The 23642-nt window shown below is 39.2% G+C and overlaps 2 protein-coding genes across 4 annotated transcripts in view; one reads left to right on the top strand and one right to left on the bottom strand.

Moving 5' to 3' along the window:
* The window catches only part of OSBPL1A (oxysterol binding protein like 1A), a 72365-nt gene extending 69251 nt beyond the window's left edge, over positions 1-3114 (top strand). Inside the window, 1 exon segment of the mRNA XM_032222450.1 lies at positions 1834-3114. Within this exon segment, the coding sequence (XP_032078341.1) occupies positions 1834-1936 (103 nt within the window). The 3' untranslated portion in view covers positions 1937-3114.
* Positions 2568-23143, bottom strand: CABYR (calcium binding tyrosine phosphorylation regulated). 3 transcript variants are annotated; one of them, XM_032222447.1, is made up of 6 exons: positions 23051-23143; positions 18257-18439; positions 17581-17634; positions 7814-9235; positions 5557-5697; positions 2568-3642 (listed from the first exon to the last, which is right to left on the bottom strand). In XM_032222447.1, exons 2-5 carry the CDS (start codon positions 18402-18404, stop codon positions 5564-5566), a joined length of 1758 nt encoding a protein of 585 aa, XP_032078338.1. In that variant the 5' UTR covers positions 18405-18439; positions 23051-23143; the 3' UTR covers positions 2568-3642; positions 5557-5563. The 3 variants fall into 3 exon arrangements, with proteins under 3 accessions (XP_032078338.1, XP_032078339.1, XP_032078340.1); XM_032222448.1 differs by having other exon boundaries at positions 5557-6198; positions 8933-9235; XM_032222449.1 differs by having other exon boundaries at positions 8933-9235.
* Positions 23144-23642: the final 499 nt, after the last annotated feature.

The following is a 23642-nucleotide window of genomic DNA, read 5'->3' as shown; positions in this document are numbered from 1 at the left end:
ACCTTTCTGACTTCGCCTTCATATTTAAAAAACCTGCCATATTAAAAAGTTGGCATGAATTTCTCTTGACAGGTTTAGCTGTTGTTAAATTCAGTGTATTATGTTTTGCTTTTTCTAAAAGTCAGTCAGTGGTCCAGACTCTCTTCTAAAATTATTTTTGTTACTATGGTGACATGTTTGGATTTGCATTGAAGTCTTAAAATTATTTGCAATGCCTAAAAATAACAAGTGATGCCATAAGTATGAATAAAGTTCCTTTTATCAAATGTATCTTAAAATATTTGCAATGCCTAAAAATAACAAGTGATGCCATAAGTATGAATAAAGTTCCTTTTATCAAATGTATTTGTTTCCCATTCAGCTGAGATTATTGTGAAGTTTTTTTTTTCTTTGCTGATCAACTAGTCCTCCTACTGTTTCTTCTGAGGATGATCTGTGTTGTCCTATCAGGTTCTCTATTTAATAATGGATGTATTTTTTTATTGAAACCAGATTCTGTTCTCACAATATGAAAAGAAACTCACTTCTTTCGTTTCTACTGATCACTAGCTTAAAATTCACTAGTTGGTCTCATATCTGGCACAATTCAAGGGAGATAAGAGAAGAGGTGGGCTTTTTCAGGCAGCTTCCAAAATTCTCTTGTCGCCTCAGAGCTGACAATTTTTCCTGCCCTACCAGCTCTTTGGATAAGTGTGTGGATAAGAAGAAAAAGTAACATCAGAACTCCCAAGGGGAAGTTTCTTCCACAACAGATTTTTGCCAATATATCCTCCTTCCCATGCTCCTTATCAGTTGATAAAATACAAGTAGTCCTCATTTAGTGATTTCAGTTGGTTCCTAAAACTCTGTTATTAAACAAGTGGTGATCAAGTGAACATGTGACTGAGACACTCTGGAAAGATTGTTTCATTTAGATTTAAATTTTCTGATAGTGTCCTGTGCCTATTTTCTATTTGTTTTTTTTTGTTGTTGTTACTGTTTATTATTTCCTCCTCAGGCAGAGAGATTGCTTAAACAAACTATCCCAAAGGTGCTTTTTTCAAGAGGCCGTTCCAAGAAGGCTCCACACCCATTTGCACTACTTGGGTGACCCTGAGGACACAGATAAAACGCCAAGTGGCCTCAGTGATTTGCTAAAAGAATACAAATGACCAGCTGTCTGCAAGGAATATAAATCATCCCCATCATTCAGTCAGAGCTGAAGAAGCTCCTTGGATGAGAAGGGAAACATCTTCAAAGAAAAACAAGTCGTTGCCTCTTGAAAAAAAGCACCTTTGGGACAACCATGACCTGGATGGTTGAGAATCTCCACAGACATTAAACAAGCTATCTTTTCCTCAGCTACTTTTCTTCACAGTCCAGGCTTCCCACAACAACACTTAACTCAAAGTTAACAAGCTCAGCTCTGTGAACTTAATTAGTTCATTAGAAGCCTTTGGCCTCTGCTGGGCCTGAAATTGACACTGAAAGCTTTTGTTGTAAATGCCTACTTTGGTTGGGAAATTATTTTTTATTGCAGTTTATTATTGTTGTCATTTATCCAAGGCAGTTATTAAATGAGGACTAGCCCAAAGGCCTTTTATCTTTACCACAGTGCATTGTTAATTCATTTGCATGTTTTCATTCAAAGTAAATGCCACTCAGCTTTCCTTTGTATTTTCCCTTACTTTTGTTTCAACAGATCAATAGCAATAAGTAGCTGAGGAAGCTAAGGATCAGGATGACAATTATTTACTGAATTTTCCGGTTATTCAGGACCTATGGGAGTTTAAATTTTCTCATAAATAAGAATATACACCAGTTTTCTTTCCTTAAGCAGTTTCTCTCTTTCAGGTGGTTTCATCAAGGTCCTAATCCTCACACTGGCGGACATGACTGGATTTATTCTGGGAACTACTGGGACAGAAACTACTTCAACTTGCCGGATATTTATTAAAATGCATTGGAAATTCTGAGGCTAACGCAAGTCTTAAAACAGTTTTCAGTGTTTTCTTTATGCCTATATTCTTAGAAAAAAATTAAAAACTTGAAAGGTTGCAATCGAATATGACACTGGTGCTCCTGCTACAGCATAGCTCAGGCTGTTGGGAGTGTTGGGTTTTTTGGCATTCTCCCTAGAATGCGAGTTGTATTTGCCCATAATCACTGGTGCTGTACTTTGGAGAGACAGGGAGATTGCTACCCATATTTGTGAACTAAATATCAATTACAGGTTAAATGGGAAACAAAAATGCTTTTGAGTTTTGACTTTCTCTTTGGTGAATAATAATTATAGTAGCATATAATGAAAAACATGGCATTTCTTCTCAACCCAGTAACAAATGATCATCTGTGACTTATAATACTCTATGGCTTAAAGCATGAGAAGAGCATGACACTTTGGGGAAGAATTAGTCAACTTCCTTAAGACAGCATTCTATTAATTAATAAAATACAGGATCATAGATAATTCATTTATAATTTTATTTTTTACTCTCTGCATCAGGCTACTACTAGTTAATTAAAATTGGATAAATGCATAAAATCACTTAGCAATGTCTTTTCATATTTAGTGCAGTGTTTTGAATTTTCTCTTTCAAGCTTTATTAATATGCTATCTTTAAGGAATTAAGAGCCATTTAAATCTTTAAAAAATTAATTTGAACTAAAAAAGTATTTATTTTATTAAAAACCCTGGAGTGCACTAATATATGATATGGGACTAGTGGTTGTCTGAATATTGTTGGACTTCAGCCCTGATCGCATGTTGAGCGGTCAAGAATGATGGGAGCTGTAGTTCAACCCTGGGAAGGCCACAGAGTCCTTATCCCCACACAAAGGAGTGTTCTGCACTACATGACATTACAAAGAAAAGACATGCGCCTGGGTCTATGCTGTCATAGCAAACGCTAGACGGAAGTGTCTACATTTCAAAAGCAGTTGAGACACTACTGTACAGAGCAAATTTACCCCTATGTTTGGGGTGCTTTAACCTTTATGAAATTATATATTTGTACAATATAGAGTACAGAACTTCCAGAGAGATTGCTGCTCTTGTATAATTTAATTGTGGTTTGGAAATAGTGTTAACTGAATATTTACTGCTATTAAATAAAGGCTTTAGCTGTCCTGTGACAGGTGCCGTTTGATTCTTTGCTCTCAGTAGATTACAAGCAAAACCATTTTTGTTTTTGGTCTCTTGGCCCCATGTTGGAAGGATGGCATTGAGAGTGGCTCAGGAGCCTGCAAGGGTGTTCTGGTTCCATCTGTTGTTGTTTTTTTCTCATTCTTGAAATACTGTTTTCTATTTTGCTGCTTCAAAGTAGATCTGTCTCTCATCTTACTGATAGATTATATACAGACAAGGCTTCAAAACTTTCCACAAATCTAATAAATGATCTAACAACATATTTCTGTTGAAGGTGTCCACATTTTTACTAGCAGTCATTTTTAAATTTTCAGTTTGTACAGGAAATCAACATAAGGAAACTCCTGGTTTTAATTTTATGCTACTTGGCTACCGGTCTTAAGCCATAGGGAAAAAATGTCTTTAAGATTCAGATTCCTTGTACTGCTTTATTGCTTGTACTAGTTAATCAATTTTAAATTAAAGATGCAGCTTTCCGTTCTGGGGTGAAATGTTGGACAGCACCTCTTCTCAATCTGGGAGGAAAAAAACATCAGCTCAGTACATTTAGCAATGGCTCAACCCACTAAACTTTGTGGTTTTGGAATGCTTTGATCTTCAAAAACCACTGCTTTATAATCAAATTTCCCTTTCATCTTTTTAGGCAGTACCACATTTTCAGTCTACATACATACATACGCTATGGAATGACAAGATCATAGTTGGCCTAAAATCTGCATTGCAAATAGTATTTGCAGGAAAAAACTAGGCACTGATTCTGAACAAGTGTAGCTTGAATGGTTCTGACCTATACGGCAAACATACATCAGTTGGTCCTAATCCAGTGTCCTATAAATGTGTGAGAATACTATTGCGATCAATATGGTGCACAAACATGCCGTAAGCTGGGTCCTTCAGTTAATTTTACAAACGGCTCTACATCTCTCTTTTACCTGTAAGAGTGGCAGGAAAATAAAGCCAGAGCAGCTATTCTTTTATTATTACAACTTGGAAATAATTTTTGAGGAGTCTGCCATTAATTCTGATAAAGAGCACCATGCATGAAAGGAAAGGAAGGCAATGATAAAAATGCACCAAAAAGGTTTGTATGTATCAGTGCTGCTATTGAAAGGTAGCTCACATGTTTTAATTCAAATTCAAAGGAAGCAGATTTAGGCAAAGTTTTAAAAGGCTCTGAAAAGAGGCCCAAATAGAGTGCTCTTCTGCAACTCAATCAAAATTTATTTCCTGCAATCAAAGCACTGCTTGGAACGGCAGCCCTATGATGTCAAGAAAACAGTATGGCTGCTTGAATAGGTTGCAGTCTGGTACACCTTCAAATCCAGAGCTGCATAGTGCTATTTAATGTCATTTAACATTTAACATGCTGCTCCCTGGGTCTTTAGTGAGCCATCAGAACAGGGGTGTCAAACTCATGGCTCACGGTCTGGATGCGTCATGTACTGACCACTCCCATGCCCCATTTAGCAAACGGGCAAAGCCACATATCACGTGACGCCACTGTCACAGCACAAGCTTGACACCCCTGCATTAGAATAATGGTAAAAGTAGTCTTGGAGAAGGGAGACCCAGGTTCTTGTTCCTCCTTAACCCAATTCTCAAGAGTTGTGGGAAAATTAGGAGGCAATAGTCCTAGGTTTGTTTTGCATCCTTGAATTATATATAAAAAGGGTGGGGGTTAAGAAATTTAATACTAATCCAATGCAGGAATCTCAACCATGGCAACTTTATGATACAGCTAGGGAATTCTGGAAGTTGAAATCCACACATGTTAAAAGTTGTGGAAGTTGAGAAACACTCTTGAGGTGGCTCTGGACCATCTCTCTTGGCCCAGCCTACCTGACAGGATTCCTGTCAAAAATAGGAAGAATCATGTATGCTGCCCTCTTACACAAAGTGGCATATAAATAAAATTAGAAATATTTTTCAAACTTTCTTTCTGGAAAGGGGCATATATTCACTATATCCTGATATTTGTTCATCTTAAAGCAGCTGCACTTGCTTCAGTCCCTTAAAAAAGGGAGTCAACATGTCATCATGTTAGCACCCCGTCAAATCTTGTGCATCCCTGCTCCCCACTCAAATAAAAAAGTACTATTCAGTTGCAAAAGAAAAAAAAAGCTACTTGTTCTGCTTAAAGCTGGCACTGTTTGGCTGGTGCCCTCAGAATGACATCTGGGAACAATCGGTCAAGAATGTCATGAGGGCAGAAGAACAAGTATACCAAGGAACAACTTTATTGTGAGCCCTCTTCAGACAAATGTGTCAAGTTTCCTCTCATGTAATCCCAACCATGTTCACTGTCCATATTTGACTGAGGATCAGTGACATTGAAGGCTACACATCTGAAAAACACCAGGTTTGAAAGGTGTGTGTTTCAAGTTTTATCAAGCTTCAGGGTCTCTACCAAAGCTTGAGCATCCACTCACCGTTTTGTTATTCTGTCCTGCGTACAGAGGCAGTTGTAAATGTGATCTCTCCTGCTATACCATAACTGCCTGCAAAAGCTGCTTTATCCCCAGCTCCTGAGCCATTCTTCCCATTCATCACATCTTCTAGAGGTATGGCAACTGAAAGAAAAACTGGAGTTGGCGGCCTGCCACTATCTTGTGCAGGGTTAAAATTGGGGTTGGCCATTTTTGGATCTGCTGCCCTGGCGATTGGTACAGGGATTGTAGCGAACCTCCTCACAGTACCAGCAGTGTCCGGCTGTGTTAGAACAGCATGGCCTGGGATAGGTTTCCAGTCCTGTTTATTTTGAACAGAAGAGCCCACTAAAATGAAAGGTGGTGCATTTCCCTTCTTCCCATCTTCCATCATCACATAAGTTGGAGAGGACACTTGTGGCGGTTGACCTTGTTGTATCATCTGCGGCTGTAGATACTGCGGCTGGTCCTTACCACTAGATAAGAATAGGGTTGCTTGGGGAACAGTAGCACCAGTTCCAACAGATGGAAGGGGTGGAGGTGGTGGTGGTGACTTACGACCTTGTTGTTTCAAATCAGTTAGACAATAGAGAGTCCATACATTAGAATATGGTGGTGGCTGTCCTGGTTCGCTTGTTGCCATGGCTATAAAATAAAAATTTAAAGAAAAATTTGCTGGCATGAAAGACCATCTACTAGGATGTATGAACTACATATCTTTACAAACAACTTTATGCCGCAAAGAAGCATGTTACAAAGAAGAGAGAGTCTGTAGGGGCAAAAAATTGGACCTTGGTATGTTGAAAATAGAGGGACAACAGCAAAAGTGCCTTGTGGGGAAGAAGCTGCAGCTCAGCTTTAAAAAATGCTGATTCAACTAATCAGGGCACATTTTCAATTTAAGTTATTCATTCATTCATTTATCAGGTCCAAGAAATTGCCAAATTGCCAACATTCAACATGTGCCAGAGTCCTTTTGTCAACATAACATCAGGCAGCTAGATTTTCCAGGCTTGCCCCACAGGTGAAGCCTTAGGGTCCTGTATGAATTCATTTTAATCAGCTCTCCCGTGAGTCAACGCAAAAGCCGTTGGATGATAAAATCGAACTCAAATGACTGGCAGCTTAAAATATTGAAAAATCCATCCATGACAAGCTTCGGGATCCTTTTAACCCTTCAGCATTCTCTCTTCTGTTAACATGCTTTTGTTTCTTACCTACCTATCTGTCTAACAGAACGTGATTCTTGGGAGATTTTGCAATCAGAGGTCAATGGATAAAAAAACATTAATCTTTCTCCAGCTGGCAACAATGGTGGCTTAGACACTTATTACAGAGGCAAGAAAACATTTTGAAGTGGTCCTGCCAGGGAGGAAAGCTAGGCCTCCAGTTACAACAATCCCATGTTTCTAAGTAAGAAGCAACTAATCCACCTTCTGTAGGCATCTGGAGAAGATTGGACCTAATGGGACAAGCGAAGGCAACCACCACCATTTCCTTTAAATGCAAAAACCATGTCAATGCCACAGTTTAGTCTACTATGTTTTTTAAAAAAATTCGTCACAGTCACCATCTCACTTTCCTTCGGCTGCCATGAGCATGTATGCAATTTTGATTCAAGCTGTGCAGTTTACTGTGAGCAAGTCTTCTGGTAGGAAAATGAAAGGCCAAGCATCTTCTATACCAGTGTTCCCTTGCTGAATTTCATCCCATGCTGCTTCTCCGTCTCTGTACAAAAAGAATATAATACAGGAACAGGAAACTAGGCCAAACTCGTGCAAAGAAAACTTTAGGGCTTATGCACAATCCACTGCACATCTGGAAGCATCCCACAGGCAAAAATTCCACACATGCACAATCTGCCTGACAAGTGCTGTGGGCCTGTAACACCCCAAAATGAGAGTAACCTTCATTTACTTCAACTCTGCACTGGCATGGCTATTTGCATTTAAATAAGTACAGTTCCAGTCCTTGAGGCACTTTCTTGGCCAAAGCCATATTGCAGGAGTGGAGAAACTTGTAGCCTTCCAGATGTGGCTGAACTACAATATCCAACATCCCTCAGGGTTGACTGTAATGGCTGAGACTGTTGGCAGTTCTAGTTCAGCTACAGCTGGAGAACTAACCTCTTTCCTGCTAATTTATCGCCAGCTCTTACCAACATAAATGCACCCAAGGAGATGGAAATGACTACTACTTATAGAGCTAAAATATTACAATGTGGAATAGGAAGGATTCAGAAATATCTTGACTTTCTTACCTGACATAATAAAACCTGGGTCAGTTGATTTCAGTTGCTCTGTAGTATCCATTCTGTCAGGGTCACATTCTGCATCATCTGCAGATGGATCTAGAATACTAGTAAACTGGCCTGAATTTAGTGAAGCCGTTAGTGGATCTAAGAGACAGGCTACTGTGTCTACAAAAGGAATGACTATCTGCTGTGGAAACTGCTCTACATAAGGTGGTGGTACAGGCTCTCCACCAGCGCTGGGGTCATCATCACCCACATTTATGATGTGTATGTCTGATGTGAGCTCAATTTCACTTGGGCAACCCTCTGCCTGAAACAGATCTTTATCAGGAGGCGGTGGTGGTAGCGGCGGGGGTGGCTCTCCTTCCTGCAAGGGATCTGAGGAAGCTTGTTCTACTAGGTCAGCAGGTGACTGCTCCGCCAGGCTGCCCGAGATAGCTATTTCCTCCTGGACGGAGCTCTGACTTTGAGTGACTGATCCAGCCCTGAGAGAAGTTGCAGAAGTTCTGATTTCTGCTTCCTCTGGGGCAGCGTCCCCTTCCTCTGGGGCGGGTTCTGCTTCCGTTGGGGCAGGCTCTGCTTCCTCTGGGGCAGGCTCTGCTTCCTCTGGGGCAAGTTCTGCTTCCTCGGGGGCAGGTTCTGCTTCCGCTGGGGCAGGTTCTGTTTCTGCCTCAGCAGGTTCTGTTTCTGCCTCAGCAGGTTCTGTTTCTGCCTCAGCAGGTTCTGTTTCTGCCTCAGCAGGTTCTGTTTCTGCCTCAGCAGGTTCTGTTTCTGCCTCAGCAGGTTCTGTTTCTGCCTCAGCAGGTTCTGCTTCTACCTCAGCAGGTTCTGCTGCTGCCTCAGCAAGTTCTGCTGCTGCCACAGCAGGTTCTGCTTCTGCAGGCTCTGCTTCTGCTGGGGCAGGTGCTTCTTCTTCAGCAGGCTCTGCTTCTGCTGGGGCAGGCTCAGGGGCAAGCTCAGGGGCAGGTTCTGGGGCAGGTGCCGGGGCAGGTTCCGGAGCAGCTAGTTGACCAACTGCAATCGCGGCCATTGCCTCGCTGGCAGTGTGGGACAACGTGGGGAGGGTCTGCACAGAGATGGCCACATCCTTCAACTCAGGTTCAGCACCCATCGTTTCAACGTTACCTAGCATTTGTGATGCTAGCTGAGCTGGATCAGCTGGGATATAAGCGAGTCCTGCTCCCTTGTCGTCCCCAACCTTTTCAACAAATTCGTCAACAACAGATGGGAATTGAGTAGTTTTGGTGCTCAGTTCACGAGACTCTTCGCTTATCTGATCCTCTTCTGTGTCAGTCGATTTCTCCTTCCGTTTGGGTTCATCATGAATTGGAATCGTGTCAAGATCTGACCGAAATGCATCTCCAACATCTGCCCTTTTAGAACGGGGCATCGGTGTTGCTGCTCCTGGTCCTTCTGCCCATCCCTCCACTGCAGGAAGATAAATGGGAAATGTGTCAAAAAGAGACCCTCATCAACACAAAGAAAACCATTGACTTCCAAGCTAAATATCTGTCTTTCTTTTTTTTAAAAAAAAAAAAGTATTAGTTTTTTTAAAAGAATTTTTTTTTTACAATTTCCTTGTGTACAACATTTCCTTCTGTACATGCATGTATGTACAGAATCTATACTAATATATACATTCCTTAAATTACAATCCTTCACTGTGTATCATTTCCATTTATACATGTTTCATGTCTACATATACATTGCTAATATCTAATTCCTGTGTCTTCTTTTTTGGGCATAACCACCACATGTGGTAATATGTTCCCTGATTTTGTCTACATTTCCAATAGTCCTGTGGTATATTCGGGTACATTTTAGCCAGTCTTTCCTCTGCCATTAGGGAAAACATGTAATAAGTGGTTAATACAAGGCTGTACATGATTGGTGGAGCCAGAGGTTACTCCGTTCATTTAACTGCACACATTGGCCTATGGCTGCAGATGAGATAATGTCTGCAGGCTTTTGTAATAATCCATCACACAGCAATGTTGGCCGTTTCCCACATTCATTTTGTGTATTTCTTTTAATTATTTGTTTTACACATTTATAAGGCCAATCGACGCAAGCGAGGTGACTCTGGGTGGCATGGCACAGAAGTAAACACAAACAAAAATTAAACCTCACTAAAAAGAAGTCAAAATACATAAAGTACTTGGGAAGAGATTTGGTGTATGACCACCAGCTGTTCAAATGTTGTATAGAAAGGAGAATCCGATGCTGCGAATGCAAGCTTTGCCCTAGAGAAGGATTTTAATGCCTATTACTGAGAGGCATTAGGTTGGGGGAGGGTGGGAAGCCTTCTTTAAAATTAGAGCAGTGTTTCTCAACTTCAGCAATTTTAAAATGTGTTGACTTGCTAGCTGGGGGAATTCTGGGAGTTGAAGTGCACACATTTCAACCTTGCTGAAGTTGAGAAATACTGAGCTAGACAGATTGCCAGCTAAAATAAGCATAACTGTTTATAGTCCATCAGATTTAGCATAAGGAAACCTCTTTTTAAAAGTTCTTTGGAGCCCCACATTCTATATGTCCTGGAAACCATTAAAGAGATTATATGGCAAGTGGAAAAACCAAGAATTAGATATAAATTATTGCAAAATGCTAAGGAAAGAGGGGGTTTGGGTTTACCAGATTTGAAATTATATTTTGATCCTTGTTGTTTAATCTGGCTAATGGATGGGTGACTCTTCAAAATAAGAGGTTACTTGAGCTGGAAGGCCATGGATTAAAATTTGGATGGCATGGGTATTTATGTTATGATAAGGTTAAAATTGGTCCTGAGGAGGAAAGCTATGGCAAATCTTGACAGCATACTAAAAAACAGAAACATCACCCTGCCAACCAAAGTGTATATAGTCAAGTCTATGATTTTTCCAGTTGCAATGTATGGCTGTGAAAGCTGGACCATAAGAAAGGCTGAGCACCAAAGAATTGAGGCCTTTGAACTATGGTGCTGGAGAAAACTCCTGTGAGTGCCTTGGACTGCAAGGCGATCAAACCACTCAGTCCTAGAGATCAATCCTGACTGCTCTTTAGAAGGCCAGATCCTGAAGATGAAACTCAAATACTTTGGCCACCTAATGAGAAGAAGGACTCACTGGAGAAGAACCTAATGCTGGGAATGACTGAGGGCAAAAGAAGAATGGGACAACAGAGAATGAGGTCGATGGATGAAGTCACCGAAGCAGTAGGCGTGAGCTTAAATGGACTCCAGGGAATGGTAGAGGATAGAAAAGCCTGGAGAAACATTGTCCATGGGGTCATGATGGGTTGAACAGGACTTTGTAACTAACAACAACAAGATTAAAATAAATGTTGATTTCAATAATCACTTTGTTGGAGATAGCATCTTAAGAATAAAGTAAATATAAAGTAAGGTTCTCTGCGAAGATGCCTCGAACAATGGGAGAACATGTGGACAAAAGATCTAAAGTTCACATTAAATTATAATTTAAAATAAAATTTTATAAGATATGGTACCGTTGGTATCTAACACTAGACAAATTATCAAGAATGTATAAAGGGAACTCAAAGTAATGTTGGAAACGTAAACATAAAGAAGGAACTTTTTACCATTTAAAGTGCACATGTGGCAAAGCAAAGAAATATTGGATATTCACATCTTAGTACAGAAGATTATTAAAGTGAATATAAAAATAAAACTAGATACTCTTAGACTTAATGGATAAAGACCTTTAAAAAATTGGAACTGTTGATGGCAGCAAGAATAGTTTATGCACAGGAGGATACTTTGATTCCCCCAATGGCTGCAAAAGTTGATGGAGTTAGCAGAGATGGCAAAATTGACTGCTTTGATTAAAGAAGACAATTAATTTTGTTTCTATGGGGAAAACAGCTTTTTTATGTGAAGAAAATGATCACAGATATGTGCTTTATAAATGATCCTTTCTATTTCTGCATCATTCCCAAAACCACACCACACGTTTTGAGGATGTTTAAGGGTTTTAGAAATCCTTCTAGAAAATGAACCACGAGATAATCCAAAAGGTAAATGAGCAATGAATATAGTCCTGCAAAAATTGCTCAACATTTTCTCTGTCTTTAATTTATCTAGTATTTTCTATCATTCCATTCCCCCCACTCATTAAATCACTCTTCCTAATCTAATGCTTACAGCCTGAAACTGATTTGGTAAATCACATAAATGTAGAAAGAACAAATTAAGCAAATGAGCGATTCCCAAAGATGAAAGGTACTTTAGTACATGTTTTCAGAAGGCACTAAGTTAGTGGAGAACGAGCTTTATCAGAAGCACTTGCTGAATCAATTCAAATGTTCGGAAATTAAATGACAGAAAAAATATGAAAAAAAAATGCTACACATTGTGACAAATGGAGCCAGTTTAATATTATTAGTAAAAGGGAAATTGAAGTTCAAAAAGTTTAATCAAGTGAAATGTAAAGTTGATTCTAAACGGCTTTTGCCAACCTAGGCATCCCACTATGTGGACCTTTAACTTCTCAACTATGACCATAACCATTCTGATCAGAATTCTGGAAACTGAAGAGAGGCACATCTGGGGAAATCAATTTTAATTATATTAATTGCTTCCTCTAAAACCCTAACCCTTGATGAACTCAAGGATATGCCTTTGTTTTTTCTTGGCGACAATATGGATGTGGTCCACCATAGCATTAATCCATCATGGTCTCTCATCCAACTGTTAATCAAGCCCAACTCTACTTAGCTTTTTCAAAATCAGACAGAGTCAGTTTGGTTCTACCATCTGCTATAATTTCAATTATGGTTCAGATTTAGTCTTACTAAGGAAAAATTCTGAAATCAATAGGAAAGTTTCTTATGATTAATTTAAGCTCTGCTCATTTCTATGGGTCAATTTATAATCCAGGTTCACACATTAGACTGTCATGTTTTTTTAATCAGGCTTCAACTTAACTGTCATTAAACCATTAGTGATTACTACAAATCATGTCATGCTAAGGCAGAAACATCAATGATTTAGTATGCTATGTAATCCAACTTAGGTATTGCCATACCTTAGCCCAAGTACTTATATACAGTATAATATATACAAGATTTCAGACTGGAAAACCCTGCCTAAAATTTCAGGTAGTTCTCAATGGTGGGGGTGTTTAAACAGCCTTTTCCAACTTGCTGCCTTTCCAAATGTATTGCACTTCAGCTTTTATAACTGCCAGCCATTGAACTAGGAGATAATTTATAGTTATAGCTCAACCTATTTGAAGGGCAACACATTGGAGAAAGTGATTTCATAATAGGACAGGGCAGAACAAAATAAAAGGAGGAAGCATTTTGAGATCAACTAAACTTGAGGTCCCTCTAGTGGTGGGAGAGAGGTGGGTTTTTTTGCAGGGGGGGGGGAACAAAACAATGAAGTAAGAGGGAAAACGGCAAAGGGAGGCACGACAGCATACAGGCAGGAAGGTTAGCCAATCAAATAACCGCAAAACATTTTTTTAATTTAAGCTACATTATACAGACTGCAGTAAAAATATCCAGGAATTTCTAGCAGAAATAGAGTGAAAGACAAATTCAAGATCACAGATGCTTTTTTTGCATGGCACAACAGACCACAAACTAGCTTAGCTTGTCATATCACCAAGCTATTTTTGGTTCATTTAGGCTTGGTGTAGTGTGCAAATCCAGAAATGTTAGATTGGGTAATCGTAACCAAAAGTTGTGAGTAGGCATACTGTGTCAATAGTGTTATCTCGAGTCACAAATGTATTTTTGCCTGGCATATTGTGGTAACCTGACAGCTGTCACTAGTACAGTAGTCAAGAAAAGAGAATACGTGCAGTGTACAGAGCTGAGAAATGAAATGAAATATGTGCAAAGAGGTGAAAAGAACTGGTTGAATACTGAACTACTTTGATCCCTTGCTGGATTTTATCTGGGGTTTTTTTCCCTTTCCCTTTTGATTTATGTTGTGCTTTGAATATTTTGGCTTTTCTATATGAACACACAGCATGTTCTTGGATGGTGAAGTGCTTTTATTTGATTTATATCAATATTAGACCACAGTAGTTTTGTACTTTATTAACTCGCAAAATATTTGGAGCTTATTTTTTTAATTTTTCTTTTAACTTTGGATCGACATTATCCAGAAAATATCTTTCCTGTGCCTTTAATTTTTTCTCCCTTCATTTTGCTTTAGTGCATGGGTGTCAAACTTGATCGCATCACATAATATATGTGGACCTTGTGGACCCAAGGTGGGCATGGTCTGCATGTCACTCATCTGGCCTGCAGGCTGCCACTTTGGCAAGTCTGCTTTAGTGTTTTTTCTTTTCTGGTTAACTTTACACAGAACAACAGTGAATCAAATTATATGTGAACAATACAATACAATAGCAGAGTTGGAAGGGATCTTGGAGGTCTTCTAGTCCAACCCTCTGCCTAGGCAGGAAACCCTATACCGTTTCAGACAAATGGCTATCCAACATCTTCTTAAAGACTTCCAGTGTTGGGGCATTCACAACTTCTGGAGGCAAGTTGTTCCACTGATTAAGTGTTCTAACTGTCAGGAAATTTCTCCTCAGTTGTAAGTTGCTTCTCTCCTTGATTAGTTTCCACCCGTTGCTTCTTGTCCTGCCCTCAGGTGCCCTGGAGAATAGTTTGACTCCCTCTTCTTTATGGCAATCCCTGAGATATTGGAACACTGCTATCATGTCTTCCCTAGTCCTTCTTTCTATTAAACTAGACATAGAAATAGACATAGACATAGAACGGAGCTGGCTGAAGAGACCATTTGATCATGCAAACTTTAGTTGAAAGTTTCTTTAAATAATTTGGTGAAATTATGGCTATGGAAAATATTCAGAGGCGTTTTGTTCTGGAATTAGAATTTAAAAAAAAGGAATGTAATTTGAAACAAATTAATTTGTCGGAAAGAAATTGGGCCTACGCAGACTTAGAATTGTAACTGAGGCAGAGGTGGGTTCCTACCAGTTCGCACCTATTCGGTAGAACCGGTTCGTCAAATCTACCGAACCGGTTAGAAGAGGTTCCAAATTTTTTTGAAACCCACCACTGGTGGGTGTGTCATGTCCCGCAGTTATCTACGCATTAATAATGATCTAGTAATATTTCCTTATACATTTTAGGGACCTTTCTTTACATAATTGATGTTTTCTTTCATACTTTTGGATTTCTAATTTCTGTTTCCGTTAGTTGGCAATTGCTAAAACCAATCCCACCTGAAAAAGTATTCAAAGCCTTCTTGATTTTAATTGTCAATTTATTTATTCCTGCACATTGTAATGTTTATTCATTTACATATCTCTGTTTTTCCACTGTTGTGCAAAAACAATTCCAGCAGCTGCTAACATGTATAAAATTAAATATATATTATACTCCCTTTCAAATAGCCAACAAAATATTTCTGGTTTTAATTCCATATCTTGCTTTACGATTGCTTCTAACTACTAACTTCTGAATAGCTACTTGGACCGACCTAAGTACTAATTCATAATTTCATATCCAGTCACATGGGTGGCAAGCCACTCCCACAAAGGAGGCCACACCCACAGAGTAGGTTCCAACAATTTTTGAAACCCACCACTGAACTGAGGTGATGCCATACAGCTCTTGGAAGTTCAAGCCTGCAGTCTTTTACAACAGCAGAAATTACACTGACTGGAGAAGCAAATTGGCTTTTCTCGAGGAGGATTGAGGGAAATGGGGAAATGGATTTATCACACTTAATCAAGAAGCAATTTTATTTGTTAAATTTGTTAGGAGAATAGATCAACATTGAAGACTGAACTTACTATCTTTAACCAGAAAATTGATAAGAAATTGCATTAAGAAACAAATGATATTAGTAATTACTGATGAATTACTATTAACCTTTGGGATGATATGGGATAGATAAGATACCATGGAAAATTTTCTACAAGTTGTTCACATTAATTATTTGTTAACAAAGGTTCTAAAACTTTAACCTTGTCTTAATTATTATTGTTCTTCCTGTTAAGTATAGTGTCATTAATAGAGTATATAGATGACAGGTTAGTGACTGTATTTGCAAATGGATTTATTTGGTAGTTTAAAATATTTTGGGCATGTTTCATTTTAATTAATTGATTAATTAAAATTAATCAATTAATTTTGCAGTAACGTATTAATCAGTATTCAATGGGGGGGTTAGTTTTTCTTTTCTTTTTCTTAAACAATGCGCTTTCCTAGTGTCTTGCTAGGTTTTTTTCTTTTTTTCTATTTTTTAATTTTTGGGGAGTTTTGTATTTTAATATTTTCTTGAATAAAATAAAAATTTGAATTAAAAAAGAGAAATATGTAAAGGAACATACCTTTACTCTTTACCAAATATGCCATTTTTTTAAAAAAAAAACTATAACATTGCTATATTAAGATGCAGAACAATGGAACAGATATCTTCACCAGGGCTAAGCTACAAAGACTGTGTTCTGTTACAACATGAACAACTCTTTCTTTCTGCTACTCCGTTTGCTCACATACAAACACAATTTGTGAGCGGAGTATTTCATGGACAGCAATATTAAGGCTACTCCATCCATCAATCTTATCTCCATCCATCAATCTTGCTCGGTCTGAACCTAGTATTACTTTATTAAATGCAGGTATCTAGCTAACCTAAATTGCTGGAATCATTTAATGTAAAACCAATTAGTACAAACCTCATGCCTAGTAAACCATATGCAAGATGCAAGGAGGGGGGGGGGGGAAATACTTAGCCAATCAGGTTCAACCAATATAAATCAATTTGTGTTAATCCCAGTCTGTTAAACAAAATCTCTTTTTTCACTATGCATGATAGAAGCCATATTTGCATGTGGTTGTGGCTAAAACATGTTTGTATCAGTTGAATGTCTCTGGGGCCCATATGGAATCCAGGGGCATTCTTGGTAAGGAAGATTGGTATCCCTATTTTACAGGATGCCAGATACTCACCTAATCTTACTTAAAGTAAAAATACTAGTTTTCAAAAAATGTGCGAGTCCTCAGAGCTGCAGTCAAAATGAAAAATTCAGAATAGCTAGAGACTTTCAAAAACTGCTTAGACTTAGACAGGAAACAGAAGAATCACAGAGTGTTAGATTTGCAGGGTGTCTAGCAAGGCATTAAAGTTTGACCCCTGCACAGTAATGGAATCTAAATGAAAGCAATCTATCATCCTTCCTGTTTTAATCATCCTAGCTCCCTAAGTCCCAGCTAGATAACTGTAGACTGATGAGGAATATAAAGTTTTCCCATAGTGATATGGTACAATCTCAGCCCTGGTAGAAACTCAAAATCTTTCCTTTTGCTTATCAACCCTTCAACATTCTCTCAATAAATTGTTCCAATCCGCAGGACATTCCTGGACTACACTAAAATTACATTCTCTGTCTGCCCAATCTGTCTCTCACGTCTTGTTTTAGTGAACAAAAGTATGAAGCATTAGGCTTCGTTCTATAGAACCAAGAATTTCATACTTCTGCTATTTCAACCAACTGCCCAGCTGATCTTTTTTTAAATTAGGGGTTTCTTTGTTATATTTAATTCACACAAATATAAGTCACCTTTGGTTTTTCAGATTTATAATCTTAGCTAGGATGGATGGATGATTTTCAGTGTAAAAACTATGTCAGGGAGGAAAGTCTTCTCTTCCACTTTCAAATACAGCCTTAGCAACTACATTTATATTTTATTTAAAATCTCCCCTTAAAAGAAAACAAGTTACATTAAATAACGTATAGTCAGGCCCTAGCAACAAATCATTTTTAGTGCTAATCTCATACCTCTTGTCATATGAAATTCTCTCACCAGTTCTTTAATATCTAAATTAGGATGTTCTGGAAAGAAAAGATGGAGAAAGACAATCAATTTATGGACCTAAATCTCTGCTCATACAAAACTGATATGTGAAACACATTTCCACAGGGCTAAGCTGCTACGGGTTCACTTGTGTTTGGGAGAACCTGTAGCTATGTTATGGCCGGTTGGGAGAATCACCAAATCCCACATCTGGCTGGCCCCACCCACTCTGCCCCTTCCCTCCAGCCCCTCCCTTCCCAAGAGTCTCCACGTGGCCCATTTTGGAAGTGAGGTAAGTGCAGGGCCCTCACAGAGGTTTGGGCAGGGGGGGGGAATGGACCTCCCAGGCCCGTTTCTGGCCTCCAGAGGGCCTCCAGAGCCTGGGGGAAGCAGTTTTCACCCTCCCAGAGGCTCAAGGAAAGCCTCCGGAACCTAGGGAAGGCGAAAACACACACACACACACCATGATGCAGGCGGCCAACTAGGCCACGCCCACCATGGCCATGCCCACCCAGCAACCGGGCAAAGAAAAGAATCAATTGCTGGCATTTTTGAAGCCCACCCCAGATCAGAGCTAATATAAGGACACAATAGTTTGGATGATTGTTGGTTTGCTTATACTGGTGCATATTTAACCTTTTAAAACAAGAAAAGACAAACCTTCTCGAAAAACTATAAGTTCTTTGAAATACTCAGCAGCAAACTCAGTGATGTTGGAAGGACTAGCTTTGAGAACTGCCCTGCTCACTCCTTCAAGTAGAGTCTTGAGGCCATATGGGACCACCATCCTGGGCTTTGCAGTATGCATTGTTGCCAGTTGAACATGAAACTGCAAATTCACAACTGAAAAAAAAGGCATGAAAAAAGATTGTGACACCCCAACAGTCTGTACTTCAGCCTCTCCCAAGCCAATGACACCATATATGTTGGATTTAAACTGCTATAATCTTAGACTAAGCATCGTCAGTATTGATTATAAGATTACAGGACTTTAACATATTTGGAATGTATCAAATCAGCAAACATTAATCTAGCCTTATAATATTTGTGGATTCATCTTTATAAAACTTGAAGATTTATCCTAAGAGCATTTACGAATCAAATCCACTCAAGTTGGCTTCATGTGCATTTATATGCACCTCTCCTACTGACTGGTGAATTGATTGACAGGGGAAAAAAGCCTAGTGCATACAAACTTTGGGTGCAAATTTGTTTTGTGTCATCATTGAACAAATCATTTCAAAAATCATGATGAGGCATAAGGTAGCTCTCAAACAACGTTAGCTCAGATTGAGTTGATCGACGTCAGGATATTACTTTCAAAAGTTAGATTTAAATTGAATGTGTTACTTCTTGAAATTGTGTATAATATCAAACAAAGGAGATAATAAGGCAGGGCCAACTTTAATGGCTGTAGAATTTCTTTAGAATTTTAAACCAATGTTTCATTACTTTTGGTACAATCTTATTCTCATGTTCTTATAAGTCCCTACTGAATATGGCAGTAAACTGCAAGTAAATAAATGGCAAATAATTAAGATAATTGCAAATAAATCAGTTAAAATATGTGGAACTGAAGCATAAGAAACTTGATCAAGAGGACATTAAAGTGATTCCAGAAAAATAGTGAAATTAGAATATCAAATAAAGGTATGCAGTTTAAAAGAAACTGTGAGTGATGTGGTTAAATCACAAATTGAAAAATTAGGAAAAGTTGTTTGTAAAGCTTAAGACCTACATTCTAATCCCCAAATTTGGAAAGTAAACAATTTTATCACAGGGAGAAAAATATGACAATAATCAGAGACTTTCTGAGATAAGTCTTATTGGAATACAGCAATATATTCTAGAGGAACAAAAGCAATAGAAGAATGAGGAGAAACTGCACTAAGTTGCTATGTAAGATAAGCCCTGGTCAAACCCCCAAATTAATTAACGTATATAGCGTATCTGGATTTTAAACAAAGGAACAAATAAAAACAATATTCTTATTGGAGTCTATGGCACATGTGTCACAGATGGCACGCAGAGCCATATCTGCTGGTACGTGAGCTGGCAGCTCCAGTGCGCACCAGCAAGCTGATTTTCGGCCTTCTGGAGGGCCGTGAGAAGCCATTTTCACCCTCCCCAGGCTTCAGGAAAGCCTTCGGAGCCCAGGGAGGGCAAAAAACAGGCCCAACGGGGCTATTGGAAATTCAGAAATGAGTTTCCAGTAGGGCCATTGGGCCTGTTTTTCATCCTTTCCAGGCTCCAGGGGCTTTCCTGGAGCCTGTGGAGGGCAAAATCGCTCTCCCCCCCCCCCCCGTATGCCCTCTGGAAGCCGGAAATGGATTGTTTCCAAACTTCCAGTAGGCCCACTGGGCCAGTTTTTCACCCTCCCAAGACTCCGGAGGCTTTCCTGGAGCCTGGGGAGAGCGAAAACAGTCTCCTACACTTCCCCGGAGGAAATACCAAACTCAGTTTGGAGGCGAGCAATGTGGCACATGGGGGGAGCGTGGGGGGGGGGGGGTTGTGCGTGCATGCATATGTGGGGGATGCACTTTGTATCATGAGTGCCATTTTTGGCACCCAACAACAAAAAGGTTAGCCATCACTGGTATAGACAAAGGATTTCCATGCCTCAGCATCTGTTGAGAGCCAAATTCTGTCAAGCATGGATTTTCCAGGAAACTTTTGCTTTGCTTTGCTGAAAACTTTTTCCCTTTAAGGGGCAGTTGAAGACATAAGAACATCAAATATCATTGATTTAATATTATACAATAGGGAAAATAAATGATAAATGAACCAGCAGTAATCGTGTAATGCTGAAGTTCTTGATTTTAAGGGAAACTACAGACAAATTAGTATGCCAGTTTACTCCTAAAGGAACAGCTGGAAATAATTCAAGGAAAGGTACTGGAAATGGAAGACAACAGAAGCCACTATGGCTACAAAAAGATTACAGGAAATCCCCCCCCCCCAAAAAAAAACCCCACATATAGGATATAAAAAGAGGGCCAGGCCATCAAGGAAGAAAAAGCACAAAGCAAGATTGAGAAAAGATTGAGAGGAATGACTAGCTCAAAAACTGTTGGAAGTTTGACAAACGATGTTGAAACAATAAAACAGACTACCTCAGATCTCTTTAAAAGAAAAGAAACCAAAGATGGAAAAACACAAAAAGATAATGAAATGACAGAATTAGTCACTTCTTATTTTGGCTCAGTCTTCTCTAGCAGGATATTATAGATTTCATCAGGCATCTTAAAGACTAAGATGAAGAAATAGAATTAAAAGAATTAATAAGGCAAATGCTTCTCTTCTAAAAAAGAATCCAATTATTCAATCTGACACCAGTATACAGTAGGTTCTAAGGCAATCATAAAGCAGTTGATTTTATGTAAGCACCTTGAAAACAATGCAGTAATTTTCCGGTCTGGATTTGGCAAATCTTGCCAAACTAATGTTACTATTCTGATGGGATAACCTTCTTAGTAGAATAAGGAAATGCTAGACATAGACTTTCTTGGTTTCAGCAAAGCATTTGTCAAAGGATTCCACAATATTTCAATAGCAAGCTAGTTAAAGTGTGGGCCTCTGTCCCTAAAATATGAAGGAAGAGATGGTAGAAACACTTTTATCAAATTTGAAGATGGCAGGAAAGTGGGAAGGACATCTAAAGTTGAAGAAAGATATTTCAAAATAAGCTTACTTGGTTAAAGAAATGGGCCGTAAATAAAATAATTATTGAATTCATTCAATGGGAATGAATGCAAAGCTTTTCATTCGGGAAACAAACGGCCAGGTACAGGATGAAAAATAATTGGCCTGTCAATCGTGAATAGTATCTTGAAACTAGAGTTTATTGCAAAATAAATACCGGTGTGAGCCATTAGTATAATATGTCTGCCAAAAAGGCAAATACACTTCCAGATTTCATGAAAAGAAATACAGATTCCAGATCACAGAAAATAATCGTTTCATTTTATTCTGCACTGGGACTCAAAATTCTAGTCGTTCCATTTTAACAAGGATGCATTCAAACAAGAATAGTTTAAAAAAGGCAAGAGGATATACCAACTGGAAACAAAATTCTATGAAGGCAGATTAAAGGAATATGGAGCTGAACAAATAGTTGAAAAGGTCCTTTGATTTGATGAAGATTTTAGCAAGCACTCATTCAAACCTGCTGCACTGGTTAGAAGCGTCCTGCTTCTAACCAGTGCAGCAGAGCAGTGAAGATCCTTGGCTCAGGAAAAGTAATTCCTGCTCATATACACTGCATGCCACTGAAGCTGTACAGATATTTAAGGTAAACCAGCCCAATTCTACTTCTGCATGTTGAGAAAGTTGCACACCTGCATGAGGCCAAGCATTTCAGTGCAGCAGAATGACTGAAATTCACCCAGGCCTATAAATGTTTTGCCCACAGAAGATGGAATAAGTGGATGGGATATGATGGAGATTTTCAAGTACCTGAAAGGATTTGAATGTCAACATCTGTACTCTTTCATCCCTGATGATAAGACCTGGAATAGTGGATTTGATTGACACAAAGGAAGATTTTTATCGTAGAAAAAACACCCACCGAACTGTAAGAGCCATTTGGCAATGGAACCACTCAAAAGGGTTTTGAGGTCCTATACATTGAAAGTATTTAAGCAGAGACTAGACAGCAATCTCAGGATTCTTTCATTTGGATTCCTGCCTGCAGCAGAATTGAATTCAGTAGTTTAAATGTTATTTTTCAATTCTGATTCTGACATGCTAACTGTGGTATATCAAGAAATAAACTTGGAGCAGAGGACCACACTTGTACTCTTTATAATCTTTAGTGTTCATGATAGGTAAAACTCTTCCAAGACAGTATATTTTATTTACTATGAAGTGTATTTGCCACCCAACTTGTATCCAAGGTCTCTGGGTGGTGAAATTGCCACTTACATATTCCTGAAAGACTGGCCTTTTGCCTTTTAACTCTGAGTGCTTCTTTCTTAAAGATCACTTTACACTCATACACACACACCCAAGCTCACCCGGCAACTACAATAAGCTTTCTGCCTCAGATACAAAGCAGAATACTGATGGTGGGAGTTGTGCGACGGCTCTAGAGAATGCCAGTTTAGGGAAGAACATTTACGGTTTCAGGGGTTTTGCCCTCGGAAATGTACACAACGCGCAGTTACTTAATCGCTAAACTGCGAAGGCGGGAACTTCTGCAACAGACGTCGATCAGCCAAGCCACCAAAGCAGTCTCTCGGGCCAAGCCGTTGTATATGTTGCTGGCTCGGGTGACACTTCTGATATCTGCTGCTGCACATTCCCCCGATCTGCCCATGCACATCCCCCCGAAAGGGTCCCGCGGCTTGTGCCTTTCCCTCCCACTTGCCCTCCCTCCTTCTGATACTGTGCCAGGCGTAAGAGGCCGGCAAGCCTCTCACTACAGTCCCGCGGATGTCCTGAAAATTCCCCAACCTTCTTTAAATTTTTTTGGCGCTTGTCAGCGACGAGATCACTCCTTTCTTGCCCCTTGCCGGAGCCTCCTCTGGAGTTAAAGAGCCCCGAGGACCTTTTATACGGATAGGCTTTTAGTGGGCGGGACTAGAGTGCACGCATTTATGAGGTCACAAAGTCCGGCTATTGATCGTCCAGTGATCTGCATCAAAGACATCCAACTTATTCGTCTCAAATGTTTTCACCTGTTTATGTACAAATAATGGGAACGTCCAGTCTTGATGCATTCCGGGAGGTTTTCACTTTAGTTCCTCAAAACTCCCAGCTTTTAAGGCAACTGCTGCAATTTCTCTTACTGAAGACAGCATACTAATAAATAAAAATGTATTTTTTTAAAAAAAAAGTACTTGTTCATATTTCAGATTTCTTGAATGCAGAAATTGTTCTCTTTACACGATTCCCTGTAGGGAGGAAACTTAGCCATTAAGCCTGCCCATTAGCCTCTGAGAACACTTACACTTGTGTAAATTTTATAACACCAGACACTGACAAGTATTCAGATTGGATACTGTTGTGAACAGTCTTATGTCCCTGTCTCTGTCCTATTGTGAAG

This window comes from Thamnophis elegans, chromosome 8 (genome assembly GCF_009769535.1).
Source record: "Thamnophis elegans isolate rThaEle1 chromosome 8, rThaEle1.pri, whole genome shotgun sequence".
Lineage (NCBI taxonomy): Eukaryota > Metazoa > Chordata > Lepidosauria > Squamata > Colubridae > Thamnophis > Thamnophis elegans.
This window is presented reverse-complemented; position numbering and strand designations above follow the sequence as displayed.